This window comes from Sturnira hondurensis, unplaced genomic scaffold, assembly GCF_014824575.4.
Source record: "Sturnira hondurensis isolate 20B ecotype Veracruz unplaced genomic scaffold, ASM1482457v3 Scaffold0009516, whole genome shotgun sequence".
NCBI lineage: Eukaryota > Metazoa > Chordata > Mammalia > Chiroptera > Phyllostomidae > Sturnira > Sturnira hondurensis.
The window spans coordinates 3,626-31,153 of record NW_028082147.1 but is presented as its reverse complement, the minus strand read 5'-3'; the positions used below and the strand labels follow the sequence as shown (position 1 = coordinate 31,153).

The following is a 27,528-nucleotide window of genomic DNA, read 5'->3' as shown; positions in this document are numbered from 1 at the left end:
GCTTGAACTAGTGCCGGGAACTGTAGCTAAGAGACTGGATGCACAGGGCTGGGAGAATGCGCGTCAGAGTGGTGGCGTTACAATGTTGGAGCTGGGACTGGACGAGTTGAGGTGATTGGCGGTACTGTTTCTCGCCAGGGCACGGTGACAGAAGGCAGGAATTTTCGATTAGCCAGGTGATCTCAGCCCTGACAGGTTCTGTTCTGAGAATTCAGGCTCAAATATGGGAGTATTCGACAATGTTGTAACTCATATCTTTAACCAAACTCCTGAAATTCCTCTCTCTCTACTTCCACCCTCTGGCTTTGTTAGTGTTTGTGGAGTACTTTTATGGTTTACAGGCCACTTTTATTTCTCCTCCCACCCCTTTTCTAATCAAAACGATACCATAATAATAAAAATAAAAACAATGATTTATCGAGTACGTACTGTGTGAATTGTCACTGCAATTCAGTTGTTCACAGGCTCTTTCACATCAAGGGACCAAGTTGTAACTTTTACCTTTAGGATGGGTAGTAAACAATCGATTTTTTAAATTATTTTTATTTTAATGTCGTTCAGGTACAGTTTTCTGCCTTTTACCCCCATTCCAGCCCACCCCCACCCAGCCCTCCCCACCTCCTTCCCCGTTTCCACTCCCCCACCTTGTTATTGTCCGTGTGTCCTTGATACTTGTTCCCATAAACCCTTCCCCTTTTCCCATTAAATTCTCTCCCCTCCCCTCTGGTCACTGTCGTCCTGTTCTCAGTTTTAGTGTGTTTGGTTGTATTTTGCTTGTTTGTTTGTTTTGTTGATTAGATTCCTGTTAAAGGTGAGATCATATAGTATTTGTTTTTCACAAATACTATAGCCTGGCTATCGATTTTTTAAATGAGGTAAAAAACTGAACAAAGTAAGCATTATTATTTTTCCTTTACAATTGAGAAAATGAAGACCACAAGTTAATTTGCTTTCATGAGATTTGACTGCAAAACCCAAATGCTAAACTAACTCCATTGTCATCTTGCTACTTTCCTAAATGCATTTGCATATCCCCAAATTCATTCTTCATCTAAAATCCCTGGCAATTGGCATCTTTATTTATATCCCAAACCAAGATTTCTTAGAGAACTATACCCTCAGATGATTTTAAATCATTTTCTTAAGTCATTTGGAGTGTATGTCCTCGATGTTCCCGAGGACTGCACTTTGTGAGCTTATGGTAAATGGAAAGACAAGGGCAGGATTTTGGTTTGGGAGATCAAGATAGGGAGAAGCGAAGGGGAATTGGCAGTGTTTGCTTCCTGTGTTCTCCGCCCCAACCCACCCTAGCCTGGCCTTGCCATCTCTGGGGAATGGCAGAGAGGAAGCTGCCTGCCTGTATGGGGCGGGGCCGGGGGGGTGGGGTGGCCTGCGATGACAGACCCCCAGTGGGTGAATGAATAGTTTTTGTAAGCTAGTCTGTCTCTATTTTTTCTTTTTTAAAATATTTTATTTATCTTTAGATGGGGAGAGAGGGAGAGGAATATCAATGTATGGTTGCCTCTCATGCGTCCACTGCTGGGAACTGGCCTGCAACCCAGGCGTGTGCCCTGACTGGGAATCGAACCTCGATCCTTTGATTTGCAGACCCGCACTCAATCCACTGAGCTACACCAGCCAGGGCTATCTCTGTTTTTTTTTTTTTTTTTTTTGCTGGAGCATTTATAAGAGCATTTCTTTCTCTATAGAAAGGAACAGGTAACATTTGGGGGCTCTCACCCATTTCTTAGAATCCATTGTTTTATGTCATAGCAAATAATGTAAATTGTACTTTTTAACTGTAAAAAGTCTTAAAACTGTAAAATAGTCTTGAGAATGTTTTCATTTACATTTGTCTCTGTAAAGTGAAACTCAGCAAAGGTATTTTTCTCTTAGCAACTGAAGATACAGTGGTGGTTTTTTCATTTAAAGGAAATAATGATTATCCATCTGTATCCTGTGCTATCTTGTCCTATCCCTTCATAACAATGTTTTTGCCTTGCAAATACTAGATGTCAAATGAACATTTCTCAAATTTATACATGAATAATAAAAAATCACTACCATTTCTTAAATGCCTACCGAACCAATGTGAACAAATTTTACATTTATCCGTAATCTCCAACATAAAGTCCACATGGTAAAGCCCACCTGTGGTCTGACAAACTTTGCTTTATTAACTAAAGGCTGTAAGGCAGACTGCACACGAGAGGACTCGTGGAGCATCACACCGAGCACAAGTAGAGATACTTATTAAAGGATTGGGGAAAAGATGGAGTGTAGGTAAAATTTCGAAGAAATGGTGTTTTGATATAGCCTCAAAGCACTCCAGGCTATTTGTAACGGGATTCTCATCAGGCCCGAGATGATAAAAGGACTGGAGGTCCTGTTTCCTTGGAAACTACAGGTGAAGATAAATGTGGAATATTGTATCTGGAAACCCTTTATCTGAAGCTTTGCACCTGGGTTGGAAATTGAGGCTACTGCTCTCTGTCAAAGTAACTCAGATCCTCCAAGCAAGATTGGAATATTCCATTCTTACTGATATTTCAGTTAGCAACTTTTCTAAAATCTGTAATTTTAGAGAGTAAGGTTTCTCAGCTTTTGTCCTTTTGTTAACTGACAAAAAGTTTTCCCAGTAGCCACCCATCAAGATGAGATTAGCTCCTTGGTAACAGATGAAATCATGTTCTCTAGCGGTTCTGGGTACTTGCCCAAAGTCATACAGCTATTAAGTATCAGAGCTGTGTTTTATACACATTCTATGACCCAGCAATTCTACTCCTAACTATATACTCAAAAGATATGCACACATATGAGTTCCCAAACCAAGTATAGGAATGTTCATAGTAGCATTTTTAGGATTAAGTGCTTTTCTATATTAACTTATTGTTATAACTGACATACAATAGAATGCACAGATATTGTTCAACAAATCTTGACACTTGTATATATATACCCATGTTACCACCATCCAAACCAAGATACAGAACATTTTTACCATCACTCCAGAAAGTTTCCTTGAGGTATGCTCCTTTCTAATCCACTTATCCACAGAAATCATTATCTGATTTTTATCACTACACATTAGTTTGGCCAGTTTTTGGACTTCATAGTGATGAAATCATATTTTATGTATTCTTCAGTGTTTGGCTTGTTTCAATTAACATTTTTTAAAGATTTTTAAATTTATTTTAGACAGAGGGTGTAAAGGAGGGAGAAAGGGAGGCAGAGAAACATCAATGTGTGGTTGCCTCTCATGTATCAACTGGGGACCTGGCCCACAACCCAGATACGTGCCCTAACTGGGAATCGAACCAGTAACCTTTAGGTTTGCAGGCTGGCGTTCAATCCACTGAGCCACACCAGCCAGGACTAACATGATGTTTTTGAGGTTTATGATGTTGCATATATAAGTGGTTTGGCATTTTTTATTACTAAATGTGTAAGACTGAAAAAATGCATAAAGATAATTCACACAATAAAGGTGGTCATAAATCTAGCCCACTGTCTTACTTTGTTTGGCTGCTTTAACAAAATATCACAAACTGGGGGGCTTATAAACAACAGAAATTTCTCCCAGTTCTGGAGGCTGGAAAGTCTAAGACCAAGGTGCCAGCATGTATTGTCTTATAATAAGGGCCCTCATTCTAGTTCACAGCAACCACCTTCCAGCTGTGTCCTCATGTGCCGGAAAGTGCGTAGAAAGCTCTGTGGAGGCTCCTTCCTACAGCACTAGTTCCATTCATGAGGGCAGAGCCTAAGCACCTCCCAAAGGCCCCACCTCCTAATACTATCATGTTTGGGGATTAGGATTTCAACATATGAATTTTTTGGAGAACATAAACATTCAGACCATAGCACCTACAAAATAAAACTATCTTCAATTATTTAGAGAAAATAAGTTGTCACTGAGTCTATAAAATAGTATGACCAAGATGTGACAGTGATAATACCCGTTATTAAACTATTAGCACCAAGGTTTAAAACTAATACATTCCTCACCTTGAGATGGCATCTCAAAAACCTCTCACTCGCACCTTATTAAAATTCATCCTGCCCTGGCTGGTGTGGTTCATTGGATTGAGCACCAGCCCGCAAACCAAAAGGTTGTTGGTTTGATTGCTGGTCAGGACACATGCCTGGGTTGCAGGCCAGATACCCAGTTGAGGACTTGCAAAGGCAAATGACTGATGCTTCCCTCACAGATTGATGTTTCTCTCCCTTTCTTTCTCCCTCCCTAAAAATAAGTAAAAATATATTTTTTAAAAATTTATCCTGCCCTGGCTGGTGTGGCTCAGTGAATTGAGCACGAGCCTGTGAACCACACAATCGCGGTTCGATTCCCGGTCAGGGCACATGCCTGGGTTGCAGGCCAGTTCCCAGTTCCCGGCAGGGGACGCACGAGAGGCAACCATACATTGATATTTCTCTCCCTCTCTCCTTCCCTTCCCCTCTAAAGATAAATAAGTAAAATCTTTTAAAAAATGTATCCTATATATATAATTTTAAACAATCATGATGACTATAAAACCATTCTTACAGTATCCAATATTCAGTGAAATGGAAGCCCCATGAGGGCAGTAACTTTTGATTTTCCTCACTGCTGTATCTTCATTGCCTAGCACAGTGCTTATAATGAAGCAAGTACTTACAATGGATAAGTAAAATCACAGAAGAAAGAGAATGAGCTTATTCTCTGATGGACATGAAAATCCATAACTATTAGCATAATTAGGGTTTTAATTTCTGAAGTCCTCAAGCAAGACAAACTGACTTGTTTTCTAAGTTGAAGGGTCCAATAGGATTTATTGGTGAACCAACAGGAAGTAAATGAAAAAAAAACACCTAAAATTATACTTGAGTCAATATGAAGTTTTATTAACACACATTTGTCAAAGTCTGTACAAACCAAAACATTCCTATGTTTTAAAATGTCTGTTATTACAAACATACAAATAAACAAAAGGTATTACCAAAAGTTAGCTACTCAATTTTATGGTAAAACATTGTCATGATTTTTAAAAACCAAAATTGCAAGACTGAGGTTTCTTCTTTCCCTTTTGAGAACTTGTGGAAAGTTAGAAAATGTGTGAATTTGCTTTATATTAAGTGCCAAAACCTTAAAAAAAGATTTAGTATAAAACTAAATATGTTTTTATAGTCACTTCATGTAACAGAATTTCTCAAAAGTCTTTAAAAAAAAACAAAAAAAATGACTTTTTTCACAATCTTTTCCCCACAGTCAACGTATATGCATCTGAAAAATAGTATCTGACAGTTTGTCTTTACCTAAAAGTTTCTCATTCAAAAAGTTATAAAACTATTTAGCACTGCCTTCTCCCTTGCCCGAAAGGAAAAATTACAACATCCCCTGTGAGAATGATACAGAAACAACACAGCCTGTTGTTTCTCTTATCAGAAGGAAGCCACCCACTTCCAGGGCTCCGCTCCATTCCGTGCATGGTTCCACCTGTGAGTACGCTGTCAGCACTGGTGTTTGCTTCTAGGAAATGCCTAGCAAGTTAAACTTACTGCTGCAGTTTGGGGAGATGAGGTACAAAGGTAATCTGCCCTCATGACTGCCTCTAACTCAAGCACCCCCTCACATGAATGACTGACTCCAAGGTAGTTGATTTTACTGTTTCATGGCACACTAAACATCTCTAATTTCTTTCACAAACATCACGTAGAGGATTTGAGAGCATGACTAGAAATGCAGACTTATCCCCTCTCCTAGGAAAGTAAATCCATGTGCCTGCTTATCAGGTCAAGAAGGGAAAACAGGCCATAAACAATTATGGGTAAAGCAAGCTGCTTCTGAGAAGCACCTGTTTCCAATGCATTTCTGTTCAAAGGGAGTGTACAGGCTGGGGTGGGGGAGGAGGAGTGGGGAGAAGGTACAGCGATACCATTTCTTTCAGTCAGACTCCGAGTCCATACTTGAGTAGCTTGTACTGACCTGGAAAATGCGTTGTCGTTCAAATATTATCCCATTTTGACTCTGCTCATGTAAAAAAAAGTTCTCTCACAATGGCCAAGTATGACAACTGATATAAACAAGTAAGGGTTTTGTTGTTTTGTTTTTTTTAAAAGACGTGGCAGTGTGAGACTTCAAAAGCTGTCACATGAAACAATCAGAAAGGGGGGTGAGAGGGAAGTGTCCAGTACAACCTGGACAACCTTTCTTCCTGCCTTTACTTACAAAGACAGGCTGTTCAAACCGCTGCTACCTCCCTAAGAATTTCTCAAATGCTCTTCCAAGACATCCTCCAAAAGGCACTTAACTCCACACTTTTATGCATTGAATAATTTCACCTTAACAATCAGTTGTTAAGACTCCAAGGTAACAAGAAAGAAAAGATTTGATTCTGTTACTAAAAGCTAGAGTAGAACTTTTTTTTTTAAGAGGCATCACTTTTACAAGAAGAACAAGCTAGACTACCATTATTCCTTTATCAAGAAAGTTTCTTTTTTTAAAAAATAAATAAAACTCTGGCTATACATAGTACAAAGTTCATACATAATATACCTGGAAAAAAACCCAAGAGTATACCCTGAAGCAAAAGGTTTATTGGAGAGAGAAAGCCTCTTCCATTGTACCAAGTCTTAAGGTGGCAGTTTTCCAAAGTTCAGACAGTGGCAGTGATATAAAATTAATGCCAAACTATTTGCTCATGGGTGTGGCAGGATGCAACGATGGACAAAACATCATTCTGCACGTAACACTGAGCAGTAACCACCACAAAAAAAGGAGGAGGAAAGAGCGGTTCCGAGAGCGAGAGAGCGAGAGAGCGAGAGCGAGAGCTAGTAGTTCTGAGAGAAGGTAGGGAAGGGGGAAGAGAGAGAGAGGATTAGGAGTGTGAAAGAGTAAGATAAAAAGAGCTGGAAATCGCAAACACTCAAGCATGCAGTCACAACACAGCACAAACCAGGTGTTTCCATCCAGTCCACTGCAATCACACGAAGGATAACAGTAATAAAATAGAGATTTCTTAAGAAAGTTTGCGGTTCCCAAGTCTCCAACCCTAACCCAGAAATCCATTTGCTGTTTCTACTGTTACTGCTCCTGTGGTCTCTCACGGAGAGGTTATAGCTCCTGATTTCTCCGACTTCTTGCTCTTGGACAAGGCAGCTGCTTGCTTCAGGAGCTCTCTGTTTTTGGCCTAAAAAAAATCAGCACAAGGATGTTTCAACAGGGTAGAGTATGTTTTTCATGCAGATGCTAGGGCAGATGTAGAGGATCAGGAAGAGATGAACAAAAATTTTTTTTTCATTTTTAAAGTTTTTTTAAATTTTATTTGATTTTTTAGAGAGAAAAAGAGAGAGGAAGGGGGAGAGAGAGAGAGAGAGAGACTGATTTGTTGTTCCACTTATTTATGCATTCATTGGTTGATTCTTGTATGTGCCCCGACCAAAGACTGAACCCACAACCTTGGCATATCGGCATGGCACTCTAACCAACTGGGCTGTCCCACCAGGGTAGAGACGAACAAATTTTGGAGAAAACAAAAGAAAGCCTTCTAGGTTCAGGGGAGAGAAGGTAGTATTTGCTGGAGGTTAATCCGTATACTTGTCTCCTGGGACCCACTGCTAGGAAGGAGGCTTTACCCATCAAAAACCATGGAGTCCCCTAACGTGTGGATACATAGAATTTATGATTCACACAACTGGAATCACATCTGGTTTATCCAAAAATCAAAGAACCCTTTTATTAATTCCATTGTTTTTGAGGGGGAAAGATCAGAACACATCTAAGAGTGAAATAATAAAAGACATGCAAAAGGTGGATTAAAGCGATTTGTCAATACTTGGAGATAAAACGACCACTTAAAATATAATCAGCTAAATACATGAGTTACCACATAAAGTAAGCAGTCATCACCTGCAATTGTTCTGTGACTTCTTTGTGGGTTTTCTCCATTTGGTTCATTTTGGCTCTCATCTGAGATTCTTGGTACTGAAAATCAGCCTTCAGCTCTGTGATCTGAGGGAAAAAAGCAGAGTAACCTGAAGAAATGTCTGTACAATGAAAAATGTTTTGGTACCAGAGAGCTAAGTGGTCCCCCAAATGAATTAAGTCCAGGGCTCTCCTGAAGATCCATACCTAAATCAAAGCCAGGGAATTCCATATCCTATTTCTTCTAAAGATTTCCTGAAAGGTGCACAGGATCCTGAAGTAGTATTTCTGACACTTAGCCACTAGCAGGTTTTAAAGATTTTATGTATATCTCTAAATACCCACCTCCAAATAAATCAATGATTATAATGCACTTTGACTGATGGTTCCAGAGGAGCCATGAGAATAAGAGCTGCTTCCATTTACTGAATTTTCACCCTGTTCCAAGCAAACTGATTAATCACTTCATTCAGTATTATGATACTCCTGTGGGGGGTAATATTATTCTTCCCATTTTACACATGGAAAAACCAAGGCTTAGAAAGGGTTAAGTAACACGGCCAAGATCATACATGTTAGCAAGTGGCAGAGCTGGAATTCAAACCCCGGGCCTTGTGGTAACTATGCTATTCAAGGAGCAAAAGAAGAGACACTTTGAGAAATGTGTGAGCTGAGTTTTGAGGTACAGGCAGCGACGGAAACACGAAGGAAGGACAAGGGCACCCAAGCAAGATAACCAAGAGCTTGTTCTAATGACTAATGAGCATGGGGAATGGCAGTAGATGACAGTAGAGACAGGCAGGACAGGAAAGAGCCTAGAAGTGTGACCTTGATCCTGAAAGTTATAGGGAAAAATCTACCATTTGTTTTTGCTCCTTTTAAAACCTTAACTTTGCAATGCAGTACAAACAAGTGTTTGGTCTCTATTTTGCAAAAATCCTTTTATGTGCCATTCTGATCTAGTCCATGAAGAAAATATACTTGGGTCCACTTTCATATGATAGTCATGTAGTAAAGTGGAAAGAATACTGGTCTCTTTACTTAAATTGTATTTTTTTATGCTAGTACAATTGTCCCAATTTTCCCCCCTTTGCCTCTCTCCACCAAGCCCCCCCCCACTCCATCAGATTATTGGTCTCTTTCCATGAATCTCCACCTCACTGGAAGAAGAAAGCAGAGAACAGTAGAAGAACAGTAGAAAGAATGGTACAGTAGGATAGATTTGAGTTTATTCCTTTGTTAGGCATTGTGTGGATTGGACATGTTATTTACTTTCTTTAGGTCTATTTCCTCTTCTATAAAATGAGGTGGAAATTAGATAGAAAGACTGCACCTGAAGGTTTTATGTCATAAATGTCTTTGTTAGCCACTGGAATGAATAACAGCATTCTAAACCTGGTTCAAGGCAACATACAGGCTCAAGGGAAAAATAGCTAGTTGTAGGGACAGGAATCCTAAGAAGAAAAAATATTGGATGCACTCTCTATCTATAAAATAATGATAATAATTCCTATCTCAAAGGAACTATTATGAAGATGAGCTAATACACATAAAGCACTCAGAATAGAGTTAGGCCCAAAGTAAGCATCCATCAGAAATTAGCTATCATTATTATCATTATTAATATATGTATTAAGGCAAAAATGAGATACTCTCTAAGAATGTGAAAATAAGAAATACCAGACATGAGCTCTGGCTGGTGTGGCTCAGTGGATTGAGCGCCAGCCTGTGAACTGAAAGGCTACCAGTTCGATTCCCGGTCAGGGCAGATCCGTGGGTTGCCAGAGGCAACCTATTGCTGTCTCACACATCAATGTTTCTCTCCCTCTTTTTCTCCTTCCCTTCCCCTCTCTCTAAAAATAAATAAATAAAATCTTTAAAAAAGAAAAAAAGAAATACCAGATATGAATCAGAACAAGGATATACAAAGTCACCTTAAAGAGGGGGGATTACTTAGAACAGTAAGATTTTATTGAAGATAATAACATGTTTAAAGAGTGAGTCACTCCGGGGGGCAACTGTCAGAATAGAAGCAAAGTGACACAAAAGCCACAAAGGAAGGCCTACCTGAACACTGTCCGGGGAGAAGGGAGACCTGGCCCACATATTTTGAGTTTTACTGTCCCACAGACATGATAGAGGCATCAGGTTCTCTTAGCCTGAGAGCATTAAAAATTCCAATTACATAACTACCTCCTTCTACCCTAACACCATGCTCATTCTACACTTTTCGATTACAACCTTCTAAGGAAGCTCATGCTGAAAAAAACAGTACTCGGTTATGTGCCCCACTGTGAGTTAAGAGGGAACACTGGAGTTTTATACAACATCTCTGTAAACTTGGTTAACACAAATTCTCCCTGAGAAGTGTAAGCTCCCTCCAAACACGGGGAAAATCAACTTTCTAAACCCACTGGGCTGAGGTGGATTCATTACAGTAATACCATGCCACACATCCTCTTAGACAGCAAGCCTCTCCCCAGAATACCCCAGCCTTGCCACTGGCTCTCTCTCAAGTATCAATGATAAGTACCCAACAAATACCGGTTAAATAGAGTTAGCACCGTGCCCTATTCCACATAGCTTACCCTGGCATCATTCTGACCTGAGACGCATTAACTAAGCCATACCTTCTTCTCTTTCTCTAAGATCATTTGATCCTTTTGATGCAGCATCTTCTTCAGAGTGGCCACTTCTTCCTTCAGTTGGGCAATAATGACAAAGTGGTCAGTGCCTGGTGAATCCAGAGCCAGGTCTGGGGAAAAGCTGAGTGAAAAAATGGAGACCAAAAAAAAAAATCAGAACTTGGATGAATAAACTTTTTTCTCCTGAATTTTTATGAGTTTATTTGAACCCTCGCTAGCATGGCTTAGTGGATTGAGTGCTGGCCTGCAAACCAAAGGGTCGCCGGTTCAATTCCTGCCAGGGCACATGCCTGCGTTGCAGGCCAGATCCCCAGCTGGGGGCATGCCAGAGGCAACCACACATCGATGTTTCTGTCCTTCTCTCTGTCCTTCCCTTCCCCTTTCTCTAAAAATAAATAAATAAAATCTTTTAAAAAATAAAAGAAAGAACTGGTTGGTTAAACGAAAGGATACGAGTGAATTTTTTCCAGGTCTTCAAACACAGTCAGGGTCAGAAGTGAGCACCAGACAGAAATGATGACTCTAAAGGCTGTGGGTCTTGGCTTAGACCTTTACAAAGCAGGGCATTCAGAATGGTTCACTCTTTGAAGTAGTTTTTGCAGGGTCAAGGACCTGGCAGAGCTGCTCGGACAATCTGTGCCATACCTACTTTCCTCAGATTGACCAGATTAGTTAGTTGTTCAGAGAACAGTAAGGCTGACCATAAAGATGGACTTTATGGTTCCTTCCCCCATGTGACCCAAATATCTAAGTTAAGCATGTTAGAAGGTTCAATTCAAGAAATTTAAAATCAATGATGCTAGTTTTTACAAGGATAACTTGCATATAAACAAGCCTATGTGCGTGTTTATTTAAGCCTATATGCCAGGCTGCTCCCAAAACTACCACTGGCTGGAAGAGAGAACTGATTGGGAGGGATCTTCAGAATGGAAATGATTCCAAAAATTTTAGGGAACTTGTGTCAGGTGGCCTCACTTCAGGATGCTGGGGAAAGTAAAAAATGGTTGGGCCCACAACTCTGCTAGGAAGCAATCCACTGTATCAACATGGATGGGACAATTTGGGTATTAGGACAATACAACTCATAAGAAGAAGCACCGTTGAGGAGAGATGAAAGGAATAAAAATACGCATTTAGACAGGCTTAAAAGGAAACAAAAAATTTAAATGCATCTCATCGTCTCCTGATCTAGCATCTGCATTGTGCTGTCTTTCTGCAGGCCAAGGAAGCGCAGATCATCCCTCAGACAGAACCGGGCCTAACTCCAACTGTCTCTGCTCTGCCTCTCGAGCCTGACTCATGGCCTGCCTGGAGGAGGCCACAGGCACAGGTCATAATGAGCACAGGTCATAATGAAAAAGATCCCACTGTTGACTTCTTAGAATTAGTTTGGTGCAGTTATTTGTGGATTGCAGATTTTGACTGCTAATAAATCCAGTTATAGGTCCCTGTCTTTTAATGACAAGATTCAATTTGTAAACAAATATCAGTACTGCCAGTTTCTAAGTAAGTATCAAGTGGCGAGCATAGTGACTCTCCGACTGAGAACCACACACTATCGCTAAGGCACACCGTGACACATATTCCTGTTTCAAGAACTGTGTACGCATTTCAAACGGAAGTGTGCACACACCCTCCAGTTGGCTCACCTGTCTCCATTGGTTGTGATTGACTCAAACTTGGATTTTTTCTTTGGGATTTCATTTTGAATTGAAGACGTAGAAAGCGTTTTCTGGCTTTTAATGGCAAAAATAGAGAGACACACATTAGAAATCAAAGATTAATAAAACATCACAATAAAAGTGCCAAATGGAACCAATGAAATATTATAGTTCTTCTATGCAAGAGCTATTTATTCTCGATTATTAAAATCCACCAAGACGTTGATTTTGTAGGTCCTGGATGCATGGTGGCTTGTTTCTACGGGCCTCCCAAATTCTCAGACTTAATTACATACTACACCTGACTTTTTAACAACTATGAAACAGTCAACAAAACTTCAATAAGAAGTATAATGTATCTTACAGTTTAAAAAGTACTTTTACATTCAATGTTTCACATGCACTTTATAAACCTGTGAGGCATATACAAGAGATTATTTCTACTTTGCAGAAACTGAGGCTCATTAATATTAACTGACCTACCCAGGGATATACAGCTAGTTAAGAGTAAAGCTGGGACTAGACACCACGTTGACATATTTGAACTCCTAGCCTGGTTTTCCTTCACTGTGTCTCTGTGAACCTACTGGTATCTGGACCCCATGACAATGCTAAAGTCAGTGTTAGCCCTAGTAAGTTCATCCTCTAAAACTGGTCTGCAGCCCATTCACCTTAATGGATGTCCAATGGCTAAGCTCAAAGGATGCTTCAGACCCTTTCCTACTTGACATCTTTTCAATATTTGATACCACTGACCATGCCATCCTTTTATGTCCCAACTTTGTTTTAACTTTATTGAGAAATAATTGACAAATATAAACATATACATGTAAAGTGTACACTATGTTTTGAAATACATATACGTTATGGAATGATTACCAAAATCAAGATAATCAACACATCCATAATCTCACTAGTTAACTTTTCTTTTAATGGAGAAAATGCTTAAGGTCTACGCCCCACAACTTTCAAGCACACAAAATCATATCGATTATAGTCACTCTTCCATACATTAGATCCTCAGAACTTAACTCTTCTTACAACTGAAAGTTTGTACTTTTGACCTGCTCCAGGCCCTAGCAAACACCATTCTCTTCTGTTTCAATGAAACTGGTTTTTTAAAAGATTCCACATAAAAGTGAAACCACATAGTATTTGTCTTTCTCTCTTTTCCCTTAGCACGATGCCCTCCAGGATCATCCACGCTACCACAAATGGCAGAATTTCCTTCCTTCTGTGGCTGAATAATATTCCATAGTGCTATACCACATTTTCTTTATCCTTTCGTCTCTCAAAGAACATTTAAGTTGTTTGCACATCTTGGCTATTGTGTATAATGCTGCAATGAACGTGGAAGTGCAAGTATCTCTCTGAGATACTGACCTCATTCCTTTGGATACGCACACAGAAGTGCTCGGTGGATCATATGGTGGGTACGCTTTTAATTTTTTGAGGAACCACCATACTTTCTTCCACAATGGTTGTACCGATTTACATTTCCACTAACAGTGTATGAGTCCCCTCTTCTCTTCAACCAGGCCAACATTTGCTTATCCCTTATATTTTTTATAATAACCATCCTAACAGGTATGAGGACATGTGGTTTGGATTTGCACTTCCCTGAAAAATTAGTGATATTCAGCACCTTTTCAAGTATCTACTGGCCATTTGTATGTCTTCTTTAGAAAAATGTCAGACTTCCAGCCAAGATAGAGGTGTAGGTAGACACACTGTGCCTCCTCGGACAACCAAAATGAGGACAACAACAATTTAGAAACAAAGTAACAACCAGAACTGACAGAAAATTGAACTGTATGGAATTAATAGACACATTCATCCAGACCAGTAGGGGGCAGAGTTGAGCAGCTGGGCAGAGAGGGGTGGCGGCAAAAAGAAGCAGTGGCACCCTGGGCACGCTAGTCGCCAGCAGGCAGACCCGGGCATGGGGTGGCAACAGGCAACCCCAGCCAGGCGGTGATTGTAAAGTGGGGCAGGGTGCGCAAGGCAAGGTGGCTGGCAGACCAGGTGGTCCCACATTCGCTTGCAGATAAATCACCAGGAGAAACTGGGGAGCGAGACAGACCACACAACCCAGGGCCCCAGCGCAGAGAAATAATGCTTCAAAGCACTGATCGAAAACACTTGTGGGGGTTGAGGCACAGGGAGAGACTCCTGGCCTCAAAGGAGAGTTTGTTGAATAGACCCACAGGGTCCTAGAATGTACACAAGCCCACACACAAGGGAAGCAGCACCAGAAGGACCCAGCTTACTTGGGGGAAGTGGTGTAAGGGACTGAAATCTGAGAGAGTGCAGAACAAGTGCCACTGCCCCTCTCTGACCCCACCCCCACATACAGCATCACAACCCAGTGACTGGGTTGACCCGCTCTGGTGAACAACTAAGGCTCTGCCCTTCATGTGCAACCAGACCAGAGAATTATAGCTCAAATGAAAAAACAAATCAAAGCCCCAGAGCCAATACTTTTAAGCAACCAATAGATAGCCACCTTATCAGATGTACAGTTCAAAAACACTGGTGACCAGGATGCTCACAGAACTGGTTGATTTTAGTTGCAAATTAGATGCAAAAATGAAGGCTACACTAAGTGAAATGAAGGAAAATGCACAGGGAACCAATAGTGATGGGAAGAAAACTGGGACTCAAATCAATGGAGTAGACCAGAAGGAAGAAAAAAACAACCAAACAGAAAAGAATGAAGAAACAAGAATTCAAAAAAATGAGGAGAATCTTAGGAACCTCCAGAACATCTTTAAATGTTCCAATATCCAAATTATAGAAGGGGAAGAGAAGGAGCAACAAGTGGAAAACTTATCTGAACAAATAATAAAGGAGAACTTCCCCAATCTGGCAAAGGAAATAGACTTCGAGGAAGTCCAGGAAGCCCAGAGAGTCCCAAAGAAGGTGGACCCAAAGAGGAACACACAGAGGCACATCATAATTACATTAGCCAAGATTAAAATGAAGGAGAAAATTCTGGAAGCAGCATCCTTCTTGAATGCCTCCAGAGTTCTGTTCTCAGCCTGAGTTACACCAACAACCACCCATCACAGTGGCTGGCAACAGTATTCCTCTGCTCAACTACATCAGAATCATCTGGGATATTTACAAAACAATACAGATTCCTGGACTCTATCCTAGATTCTACTAAGTTAAACTCTGAGGTAGGGCCCCAGGAATCTACATTTTTAAGTAATCTCTATTCCCACTTAAGTATAACCAATGGCTCACACCTAAACCTCTTTTCTGAGTTCTAGACTCGGCTCCCACTTAGTAATTTTTTTTAATGCTCCAAACTCAACTTTTCAACTTCTCTTCTCCCCTTCCTATATTCTCTGTAAGTTAAGGGTCTAGCTATAGGTGTCCAAGTAAGACACCTGAGAATAATCCTTCACCCATCCAGCTCCTGTCCATCTGTCTGTTCCTTCTCCCTCTGAAGCATCTTCCTGAATCTGCCTCTTTGATCTTCAGGTGCCACTGCCTCAGGGAGGCTCTTGTATTAACATCTCTTACCTGGACTTTACAAAAGAAAGCTTCTTAACTAGCCCCCAGGCTCTTTTTCTTCCAGCGTATTCTCCACAATAATGAGGGTTATTTTTTTTATTAACCCCATGATCAAGTTCATGCTCCTTACCAGATCTACAGAATCCCTTTCTCCCATTTCCTAGCTCCCAACCATAAGCTCCAGTAACATAAGAGGGTTTGCAACTCCCCAGAGTTCCATGTGATCTCGTGTCCTCCTTGTCTTTGCAAATGCTATTCCCTCAGCCTAGTTTGCCTCTGTCCGTCCCTCACCGGATGATCCCGACTCAGCCTAAGGTGCAGCTCCAACACCAGCTCTTCTCTAAGCCTTCCTTGTCTGACTTCCTAAGGCAGTTAATTATGACTGCCTCTCATGCCTGTATCTTGATGTTTCTACTGTGGAATTTGTTTCCATGCTTCCATAGAATTATACTGCAATGATTTGATTTCAGGTCTGTCTTCCCTACCAGACTGCATACTCTTGGTGAGCAGTATGATTCTTTGATTCATCTCTGCATTCCTAGCAAAGTCCCTGGGGGTACTTAATGTTTGCTATATGAATAAACAAAATCATAATAGTAATAATAACCAAGAGGAACTCAAACGTATTCCTACACATCAGTTATAAAACTAATCACTATTCATGAACTGTAAACAACTACATGAGGTAATACTATTATTTCTCTCATTTTACAGATGAAAAAGCTTGCCCAAGATCTCATGCAGAGAACCTGGAAAAGCTAGGATTCAATCCAGAGCCAGAATTCTTAACAACACTACCAGGAAAAACCTAGACCATCTATCAACCTCCTGCCAGATACACATAAAAAACCCTCATCCCTCAGAAAATGAAATGTCCAATCTTCCAGGGAGATAACCCACCCTCAGGGTGAGGAGAATGTTAGTAGTAAGTACTACCAACTTTTCAGACATGATACAAACCAAGTCACAAAATTCTGACACCTTATGGAAGTGTCTCTGGCTCTTGGAAAATACGTGAATTGTAAAATATGACAAAGGAGATTCCTCCTATAGGCTAGTGACTAGACAGAATAAATAGGAAAATTTCTGCAAAATGGTATCTTCCATGGCTGATTGTGTGAGTATTACATTGGACCTACCGGCACCTCTAGTCCTATCTTACACATCTAGGTTTACCTGTTATAATGGCTACCGCTGCTCAGCCGACTGTACTGCTCCTTCTCCTGGTGGCTGGCACGAGAAGAGCTGCTCAGATGCTTCCTCTGCTCTTTGGTCTTCTGAAGGACCCGTTTGTATGAAAGTGTGCAGAGCCAGCAGAGCAACTTCCCATCTACCTGGAAGACAAAGAGAGAGATAAAGAAGATGGAACAAAGTACTGGGGTACTACAGAACGTGACTATAGGCAGCAAGAACCTCTGGACTAAGTCCCAGCTCTGCCACTTACAAGCTGTGTAAACTTAGGCAAGTCACTTGAGCTCTCTCGGGTTCAATTTCTTCATCAGTAAAATAGGGGATAATAGTACCTATTTCAAAGGGTTGTTGAATTTAGGGACATAATGTAGGTAAAGCATGGTGCCAGGCACATAAATCTTGTTTAATAAATATGAGTTACTAATTTAATGTATCTTTTTGTTTGTTTTTTCTTCAACTTAACAAACCCAGAACAAAGCAAAGTTTCCACAAGGATTTCAAGAGACACAAATATCTCCATTGTGCTCATTAAGGAAAATTCAGCAGAGAGAAGAGAAGATAGAAGATGAAATATTTGATGCACCAGGGTTGGGGGTTCCATACCCAGTCAGGAAACACACAGGAATCAACCAATGGGTGTATCAAGGGGTGGAACAATAAATCAATGTTTATTTCCCTTCCTCTCTCTCCAAAAATCAGTAACAAAAATTTTTTAAGAGATTTTATTTATCTTTAGAGAGAGGGGAAGGGAGGGAGAGAAGAAGAGAAACATCAATGTGTGGTTGCCTCTCACTCACCCCCTACTGGGGACCCGGCCTGCAACCCAGGCAGGTGCCCTGACTGGGAATCTATCCAATGACCCTTTGATTGCAGGCTGGCACGCAATCCACTGAGCCACACTAGCCAGGCAAAAAAAAAAAATTTTTAATGAAATACAAAATTTATACATAAGTTTTAATACCTTATAAATGGCTCACAAAATGGTATGCTGGATATCTTTTCTCAGACAGAACGTCCCCAGAAAAAGACCAATGAGCAAGTAGTTTCCAGGACCCGGGTCCCTGAAGGTAGCCTACCATGACACTCTGAATTACAAAAGTTAGTCCCTTTGGGCAGAAGCAGAGCTGCACCAGGGAGCAGGGAGCAGGAAGCAGGGCTAGGAAAGCGGAACAGGGCTTCCCAAATCCTCTTAAGCTGAGGAACCTCTGCGCAGCACCAACTGTAAACCTGTTTGTGGGGCAGCCTGGTGCAGGTGACAGGGCCACAGAGCTGGCTGGAATGACACAGGGTGGGAAGGGAGTGTGATGATATTTTATGGAATTTTAATTTTCATGTCTTGTTCTGAAATTAGATCTTGTGCACCATCTTGAACAAGGGTAGGCCCTGCCATCATTTATCTAAAGTATTTTTATCTTGTTAGCAAAATCCAGTTTGCACCCCACCTTCCAATCACTAGCAAGCACAGCAGTCTGATTCTATCCCACTCCGCCCAAGTAAAGCCTTTCTCCTTGCTCACAAGGCAGGAGCCACCCAAAGGAGCTCCCTGATCCCACTCTTAGCCTCTATAAACCATTTTCACCCAGCTGATAAAGGCTTCTTAAAATGTAAATCAGATTACATTGCCCCTCTCTTTAATCTGACGGTTTCTCATGCTATCTAGTATAAAATCCAAACTTCTTACCTTCTTAAGCCCATGTTGACTTAAACTAGCCCCTATCTGCCCCTATAATCTCATTCCCTTTCTGTTCCCCAGGTTTACTCTACCTTCTGTTCTTCCCATAAACCAAGCTCATTTTTGCCTCAAGGACTTCTCATAGGTGGTTCCTCTTCCTGGAATCTTTGCCTTCCAGAAATACCATGGCTATGTTCTCATCATTCCAGTTCCAGCTCCAATGTCACCTTCTTGGAGGTCCTCCTGAGTGCCCAATCTAAACTGGCCTCCCTAGTCACTCTCCTCTATATACTGTTTCTTTATAGCATTCATATCTAAAATTTGTGTTAATTCCTTTCCTTGTGTGTTCTCCCCCACCTCCCTCTCACACACATGAATATAAGCTCTGTGAGACTGAAGTCTTCTGTTCAGTGCACTAATGTAGTTCTAATACCTACAACAGTGTCTGATACATAACAAGCATTTCATTATTTGTTAATGAACATATAAATGAATTTTGAAACCAAACTTCAATATGGTTCATTTCATGTTATGGGATATGGCCAGAAGGCCTGATTTTCAAACACTCTGAAAGAGCTTGCTTTGTTACTAGCTTTCACTAAAGAAGGTTTGAAAATAAGGTAACTCCGCTAAAAGAGACAGCGCTGAAAACAAAAATAGCACATCAAACCATAGGGCACTTGATTTTAGATCTCTCCTTTAAAATATAAAATTAGCCCTGGCTGGTGTGGCTCAGAGGATTGAGCACTGGCCTTTGAACCAAAAAGTTGATTCCTAGTCAGGGCACATGTCTGGGTTGTAGACCGAGTCACCATTTGGGAGCGTGTAAGAGGCAACCCATCAATGTTTCTCTCACACATGCATGTTTCTCTACCTCTCTTTCTCTCTCCCTTTCACTCTCTCTAAAAATAAATAAAATCTTTAGAAAATGCATTTAAAATAATATAAAGTTACCCTCTGGGAATTAAAGTATCATAAAGAAAGCATCATAGATAACACCTATCAAGTACTTATCATGTACCAGATTCCTCTCTGAGGGCTTTCCACATGACATTCAACTTTCCTAACAATGATTGGGTCTGATTAGCCTCACTTGTAGACAAGGAAACTGAGGCAATGATGGAATAACTTGCCCAAAGGTACACAGCAAATAAATGACAGAACTAAGATCTCAATTCTCGAATTCTGAATCCAGATCACCCATGCTCAGTCTCTAAGCTTAGCTCTCCTTAAGTTTACAAACATGTGATTCAGGATGCCTAAAAATATCCATATGCTAGGGTAGGATTATAACTAAGGAAGTAGAAACTTAATGAATTCTAGTATAATTGAAATAATAACAATGTCAGTAATAATGATGTCAATCCCATTAACTGAGTTTTAGGCTCAAAATTAAGTGTTTTATATATCTATCTCAATTAAGTCTCCCTATGTCTTTGTGAACTAGCTACTGTTATTCTCACTAGAAAAATGGTTAAATTAATGCATAACAAAAGTAACTTACCCAGATCATTCAGCTACCCGAGGTCTGAGGAAATTCGAGGTTTGTGCTTCAACTATTATTATATGCTACTCCCTGATTACTAATACAGCTTCTTCAGTATCGTTTTTTTTCATAAGAGAAACTTTATTTAGAAAGTCACAAAGGTAGAAGATGTGGGCTATAGAAGAAATGGGCTCAGGAAACAAGTTACAGGGGCAAAAGAAGGAGCTCCTAGAGCTCAGGGGAGAGAGGTCAAGGCAATGCGCCTGGGCGGAGGCCCCGGCGTGTGAGGGAGGGCAGGGGAGGGGGAGCTCCTCTCCAGGATCTTGATTCAGGGAAGAGGTGGCCTGGTTGGCAGGCAGGAGTATTCTGGTCCCATTGAAAATTAATGAATTTGGTTAGCAAGAGTCAGTTCTTGAGAGCCTAAGCATCTCTAAAAAGCACCTGAGCCACACCAGTCAGGGCAGAAAGTAGATCTTAAAAGTTCTCATCACAGGAAAAAAAATCAGGTAACTATGTATGGTGATGAATGTTAACTAGACTTATTGTGATTATTTTGCAATACATACAAATTTCAAATCTTATGTTATATATCTGAAACTAGTCTAATGTTGTACATCAAATATACCTCAATTAAAAAAATAAAAATCCATTTAGTCACTTTTTAAAAAATATTTTATTTATTTATCTTTTTAGAGGGGAAGGGAAGGAGAGAGGAAAGAAACATCAATGTATGGTTGCTTCTCGTGCATCCCCTGCAGGGAACTGGCCCCTGCCAGAAACTGGCCTGCAACCCAGGCATGTGCCCTGACTGGGAATCAAACCGCGATCGTCTGATTCGCAGGCCCGCACTCAATCCACTGAGCTACACCAGCCAGGGCCCATTTAGTCACTTTTTAAGAAATAGAAAATGAGCCCTGGCTGGTGTAGCTCTGTTGGATTAAGAGCCGGATTGCAAACTACAAGGTCGCCTGTTTAATTCCCAGTCAGGGCACATGCCTAGATTGTGGCTCAGGTCCCCAGTAGTGGGTGAGTGAGAGGCAACCACACATTGATGTTTCTCTCCCTCTTTCTCCTTCCCTCCCTGCTGTCTAAAAAATAAATTTAAAATCTTAAAAAAAATAGAAAATGAGAACCATCTTTTTTATCAATAAATAATAATAAGCTGGGCGGTACATTTCAGACTAATATTTTGGCCATGTCAGATAAGATAACTAAAAAGGAAAAGAGATAGTTTTCAATAAAGTATGACTCTTATCAATCTAAACTCTATCTAAACCCAACCAGTGTGGCTCAGTCAGTTGGGCAAAAAGTCACTGGTTTGATTCCCAGTCAAGGCACATGCTTAGTTTGCAGGCTCAGTCCCTGGTTGGGGCGCATGCAAGAGGCAACCAATTGATGCTTCTCTCACACTGATGTTTCTCTCCTTTTCTTTTTCCCTCCTTTCCCCTCTCTCTAAAAATAACTAAGTAAAATCTAAAAAAAAAAGGTAATTTCTCATAATGTTACAAGCTATGAAAACAGTACAACAGGGTATTATGATAAAGAGGATTGAGGGAGTTAGGAAAAGGCAAAAGTAAGGAGGTGGTATCTTGAGCTGAGACATAACATGAAAAACCACTTAAGACACTCTCAAGGAGGAAGTACTGGACAAAAGGACAGCCAGTGCAAAGGTGGAAACGAGACTGGCACATTGGAAGGACTGAAAGATGGCCAGTGTGGCTGGAACAAGGAAAGAGGTGAAAAGGGTGATGGCAAATGAGACTGAGAGTCAGGTACGGGCTTCATAGGCCATGAAAAGAGTTTGGGTTTTATTCTCAGTGCAACTGGAACTCACTGGATGGCTTTAACCAGACAAAAATCTGAACCATTTTGATTCCACCAGGGTACCATCATTTCACCTAGAGCTCCCCTCCACGTCACCTTCTTGTGATCTTTAACTTCAACAGAAACATTTAAAAAGCCAGACAATAAAACTGGTGGGTAGTACAACTCTCTTGGTTGAGTCACAATCTCCCCTTTACAGAGTTCTGTAGAATTCTGCCAATCCCCACTTCACTTATGTGGGATACTGATCACTATAATTCACATTCTCATGAAATACTAACCCATGAGATGTTAGATATAATGGTCCACATTTGATAATGAAGAAAACAAAGGCAGAATATCTTCTTCAAGGTCAATAACAGAAGTAGAAGTGAGGAAACCTTCTCTGTTATGGGTCTTTTTTTAAAAAGGTTTTATGTATTTTTAGAGAGAGGGAAAGGAAAGGAAAGGAAAGGAGAAAGAGAGGGAGAGAAACATCAATGTGTGCTTGCCTCTTATACACCCCCTACTAGGAACCTGGCCTGCAACCCAGGCATGTGCCCTGACTGGGAGTCAAACCAGCGACCCTTTGGTTTGCAGGCCCACAGTCAATCCACTGAGCTATACCAGCCAGGGCTATGTCTTTTTTTTTTTTAATTTATTGGGATGACATTGTTTAATAAAATTATATAGGTCTCAGGTATACAATTATATAATACATCATCTCTGTTACATGGTGTTTTTTTTTTACTTCATTAATTTGAGAGAGAGAGAAACACTGGCTTGTTATTCTACTTCTCAATGCACTCACTGGTGCTTCCTCTATGTACTGTGACCGGGGATCAAATTCGAAATGTTGGTGCATCAGGACAACACTCCAACCAACTAGCCACCCTGCCAGGGTGTGACACGTCTTTTTGACACAATTGGCCCACCTTAATTTCTCTGGAAGAAAAAAAAAATCAGGAAAAGCACAGAAATTTACCTTCTTTCTGTCATCTTTCCTGTCAAATGCACACTGCTGCTTGCACTGTTCACAAGAATACGGTGGTCCATACTTCTTCTCTGAATTTGTGCAGCGCTGGCATTTGTTGCCAATAAATGCTGCAATTATATTGCAGTACTGACACGGTTTAGGCTTAAAGAGAAAAAAGGTCACGTAAGTATATTAAAAAACACCAATTCCTTTTTCACAGCAATGATTCCTATTACATAGTCCATTAGTCATGGTAAAAATGTATTCCCAACTCTACAAATCTCCTTTCACAATGACCGATCAGGTGAAAGGAAAATTCCTAATACTATGTAAAGTGTTTTTATGCAGAGGGCTATTGATTGCAAAATAAATAAGTGAACAAATAACAAAAACCCATTAGTGTAGGTGCTGGGACTCCTATGAGAAATTAAATAGAACCAGCTCTTTGGAGAAACCAGCAAATGATTGAAATTTCTGGAAAAGGCCTCTTTGCCATCATCATTATAGAAGCATGTTGGGAGAAATGCCTATAATGACATATATCCTGAACCCTAACAGAGAGAAAAAAAATCAATCATCAAAATGAACCGTCAACTGCTACCAAACGAAGAGGTCAAGTCATAGGACCCATCTGTCCCCTCCTCTCTCCACACTAGTTACTGAACCCTCTCAGGAAAATCATAATCACAGTCCTGACACAGTGACTACAAACACAGAACTCCTCAAAACTGAGAGTTAGCTGAGTTTGAATTTTTATGATAAAGCATTTACACATTACTAGTTATTCTAATAAAAATATGGTAATTACATTAACAGTCCACAGAAGGTAAAGTGCCAAGAGACCTGAGCAACTCACTGTTAGGTAGAGAGAAAGCTACTTACCGTTCCATACAACTGCACATTCTGAGCACATTTCTTGCATATTGTACTGGTTTTACTGCAAAGGAAGAGAGAGATAGACACAAGGCTTCTATAAGAAAAAAGTTGTTTTACTTGGAACACCTGAACACTGATTCCTCCTTAAACCCAAAGAATAGGGTCATGTCTAAGTGCCAAGGTGAAATACAGCCTGGACACTTGGTTAACTGAAGTTTGACTATGTGACCAATAGCTCTTTTAATTATTATTATTTTTTAAAGATTTCATTTATTTATATTTAGAGAGGGGAAGGGAATGAGAAAGAGAGGGAGAGAAACATCAATGTGTGGTTACCTCTCACCACGGCCCCAACCAGGGACCTGGCCCAAAACCCAGGCATGTGCCCTGACTGGGAATGAAATCGGTGGCCCTTTGGTTCACGGGCCGGCCGCTCAATCCACTGAGCCACACCAGTCAGGGCTCTTTTAATTATTTTGTAGTTATTAATGTTATTAGCTCATATAAAATAAGGCTTTGGTTTAAAATAGGGAGTTATTTCTGCCCTAGATGGTGTGGCTCAGTTAGCTGGGCATCATTCCGCAAAGGAAAAGGTTGCCAATTTGATTCCTGGTCAGTAGTATACATGTCTGGGTTGCAGGTTCAGTCCCTGGTCAAGGTGTGTACAAGAGGCAACCAATTGATGTTTCTCACACTGACGTTCCTCTCCCTTTCTCCCTCTCTCTAAAAATAAATAAATAAAATCTTTTAAAAAATAAACTCTTAAGAATAAATTTTAAAAAAATAGTGAGTTATTTCTGATTATGACATACCCAAGTATCACTACGTGAAATGATCAGATATGGAGAGAACCCTGAAAAGAATATTATGTTAGCTTGAACTAAACTAGCAGAAAATAAATGAATTCTCCTCAGTTCGAATGAACAGCTGAGGATTTGAGGTTAAGGTTAAATATGTGTGTTCGGAATATGAACTCAGAGGTTGAATCCACATTGACCTTTTTCCATCTATGCTCACCTCTGTATGTAAAAGAATATAAAAATCCCAGATGTGGGGATATAGATGTTATGACCAAATATTTTGTCAATATTTCCAGTTCCCCTAAGAACCAAGGAGTGACAGAAATAAAAATGTCTTTGGCCAGAAGTCATATCACCTAAACACCTGAACTGACAAAGAGCTGTGGGGAAAAGTGTCATCTTCGACTAAAGCCTAACCCTTCCCAAGGGGAGGCACCCACAAGCGCCTGACATGCAAGAACAGTTTAAGCAATATTCTGGAGATAAAAATAAAATCATACAAAAAATCCAGCCTATTCACAATGTTACGATTATTTTACCACACAATTCCTATGAAAGTGAACATAAAGTTTAAACAGACAAAAGAGAAACCTTATAAAGTGGGATGCCCAAACAACATATTTTCCAGGGCAGCTTTTTGCCACTTTAAAAAGCCAGTACAAGAGGTGAGGTGCCTTGAGAGGGCTCTAGAAAGAGGATTAGCATCAGTGATTCTGTGATACCGAACATTTTGGTGTACACTTAGATTTATTAATGAAGGGGTGGGATATATATCAATACATACAAATGTTTTTAACAACTTAAAAAACATGAAAAACATGAAAAACATGTTTCCATGATCCATCTTGAATTATTTGTATGTATGGTGTGAATTAAGGATCTAACTTTGTATCCCACCCCGCGCACAAAAATTAAAGATGGATCGATCCTAAACCTAAATATAAAAGCTAAAAAGCATAGTTTCTAGGTATATTCCATAGGTGTGTTTCCATGTGTGAGCTACTAAATAGACCCCACCATGCTTAAGGCACTACCACTTACAGGTGCAGTTCCACAAAAGTGGAACTGCATCAAAAGCCACCCCCCAAAGATGTATGTTCACTCACCCCTAAGTGTTTTCCATACTCTTTAAAATAAGATTCACACAAGGCTAGTGTAAAGGCAAATGAGTTTCAAATATGGTTAAGGCTAACAAGCCCTCTATTAGGATTGTCACATTTCCAAAAGTATCTTCTGGCTTATAAATTCTTCAAACTCTGTATATAAACAGCCTGCCACGTGAAGCTCGTGTGTTACTCTCGTTGCTGAGTGCCATGCAGATCATAACCACAATATAAATTGATCAAGGATCTGAAGAAAAGTTAACTTAAAATATTTAAGCCATCAATGCATAACTAGGAAACGTGTTTTACACCCATCAATGTGTTAAAATAAAAAACTGCAGAATCTGTAGAAAATGCAATTGACTGCAGGTTTGTACATAGAAATGCCATTGATTATAGATTTTAAAAGGAAAAAGCCTATTAACATTTTTCATGGAGGACAAAAACTGTACCTCTCCTGCTGGTACTCAGTCCTACAGTAGGTGCACTTCACAACAGGGTGTGCAATCCGACATTCCTGAAATAAAAGGGGGATATTATTTTAAAAGGCAGTCAGAAATGGAAATGGTCTTCAGTACTCAGTAGATCTGGGTACTATTGGCCACTGTTGCTTGAACCTCTTTAGTCAATTTTGGGGCCTTATTTTTTTCCTCTAAGGCATTGGCACCACTGCCTTGAATTGATGTAGGAGATAAATCAGAATTTATATGAAATTACTCTGTAGTCACTTATTGTAAAACAAAGATATGTGTGAATTGGCTTTAGACGGGGATGGAAGTCCAAAGTCCTGAATTCTAACCCAGTTCTGCCTCTGCCACTGTGTGATTTTTGAGCAGGTTCACTTATGAAATGAAATTGCTGGGTTAAAATTATTATTGCTTTTTTATACATATACATAACTTCCTTTAACTATATATACATATTATACATACTGTAATTTAACTTTTAAGGCCGACTTGGTAACTTTTAACTGTCACCTCACACAGCTCTTCTACGCACTTAAATCGACAAAGCCGGATAAAGCAACTTAAACGAAAAAGAGAACTTGGATCTTCAGGGGTAAAAACTGACCAACAGCTGGTTAGGATGGGGACCGAAGGTCACCAACTGGATGTTGAAAAATTATCCTTTTGCTTCGTGCGCTTGACTGTGCGCCTTTTCTAATAAGCCTCTCCACCTCCGACTCTGACACTGTCTGAAAAGTGTCAGTGAGGCGACTGAGTTCGAGACGCTCCTCTCAGGCAGCATCCAACTCTGGAGCTCAGTCCCAGGAGGGGCAAGGGATCCCTCAGTCTGCAACCAGACATGCCCCAGCGGCGGGGAAGCCAGCTAGCCCAAGAAAAATGATCTCCAGGGGGGCTGGTTGGAGCCATACAGGGGTCCCGCTGTTCCCTCCCCCCGACTTCACAGGGTCCGAGAACAATCCCTCGCGGTTGCTAAGCAGCCGGACAAGCCAGCCAAGGGGGCCTGGACCAAGTCCCGGACTCCCCCACTTGCCCCGCCACTTCCCTGCGGGGCGGGTGCGGCTCCTCAGCTAGGCAGGCCTGCCACGCCCTGCCCAGGGGACCCAGTCGGGCGTCCCCGCAGAACGTCGGGCTCCGGGCCGCGCCTCCAGCGTCCCAGTTCCCGGCCGCCGCCCCAGCCCGCGCACCTTGCACAGCTGCTGCCCCTGAGACAGCGCCTCGAAGGGGAAGCGCTGATGGCACTTGGTGCACGCGTAGAGCGCCGCCATGTCCGGCCCGGGCCGTGCTCGCCGCCCCGCCGGTTCAGCCCGCCGCTTTATCTGACAGTCTGAAGTACAACCTGGCAGAGGCGGCGACGCCGGCGGCAGAGGCGGCGGCAGGTTGCGGGCTGCGGCAGGCGGGAGGGCGGGCGGGTGCGGCTGGACCAGGG

General features: G+C 41.0%; 1 protein-coding gene and 1 long non-coding RNA gene across 2 annotated transcripts; one reads left to right on the top strand and one right to left on the bottom strand.

The window, feature by feature from the left end:
• The first annotated feature begins 12 nt into the window (after positions 1–12).
• Positions 13–16,520, top strand: LOC118994533 (uncharacterized). The gene is made up of 3 exons (XR_005068070.1): positions 13–111; positions 11,765–11,875; positions 16,443–16,520. It is a non-coding gene; the product is annotated as an uncharacterized LOC118994533 (long non-coding RNA).
• FAM76A (family with sequence similarity 76 member A) lies at positions 4,861–27,528 on the bottom strand. The gene is made up of 9 exons (XM_037057143.1): positions 27,287–27,528; positions 26,088–26,152; positions 23,739–23,793; positions 22,866–23,018; positions 16,905–17,062; positions 12,195–12,281; positions 10,531–10,666; positions 7,886–7,987; positions 4,861–7,166 (listed from the first exon to the last, which is right to left on the bottom strand). Exons 1-9 carry the CDS (start codon positions 27,365–27,367, stop codon positions 7,080–7,082), a joined length of 924 nt encoding a protein of 307 aa, XP_036913038.1. The 5' UTR covers positions 27,368–27,528; the 3' UTR covers positions 4,861–7,079.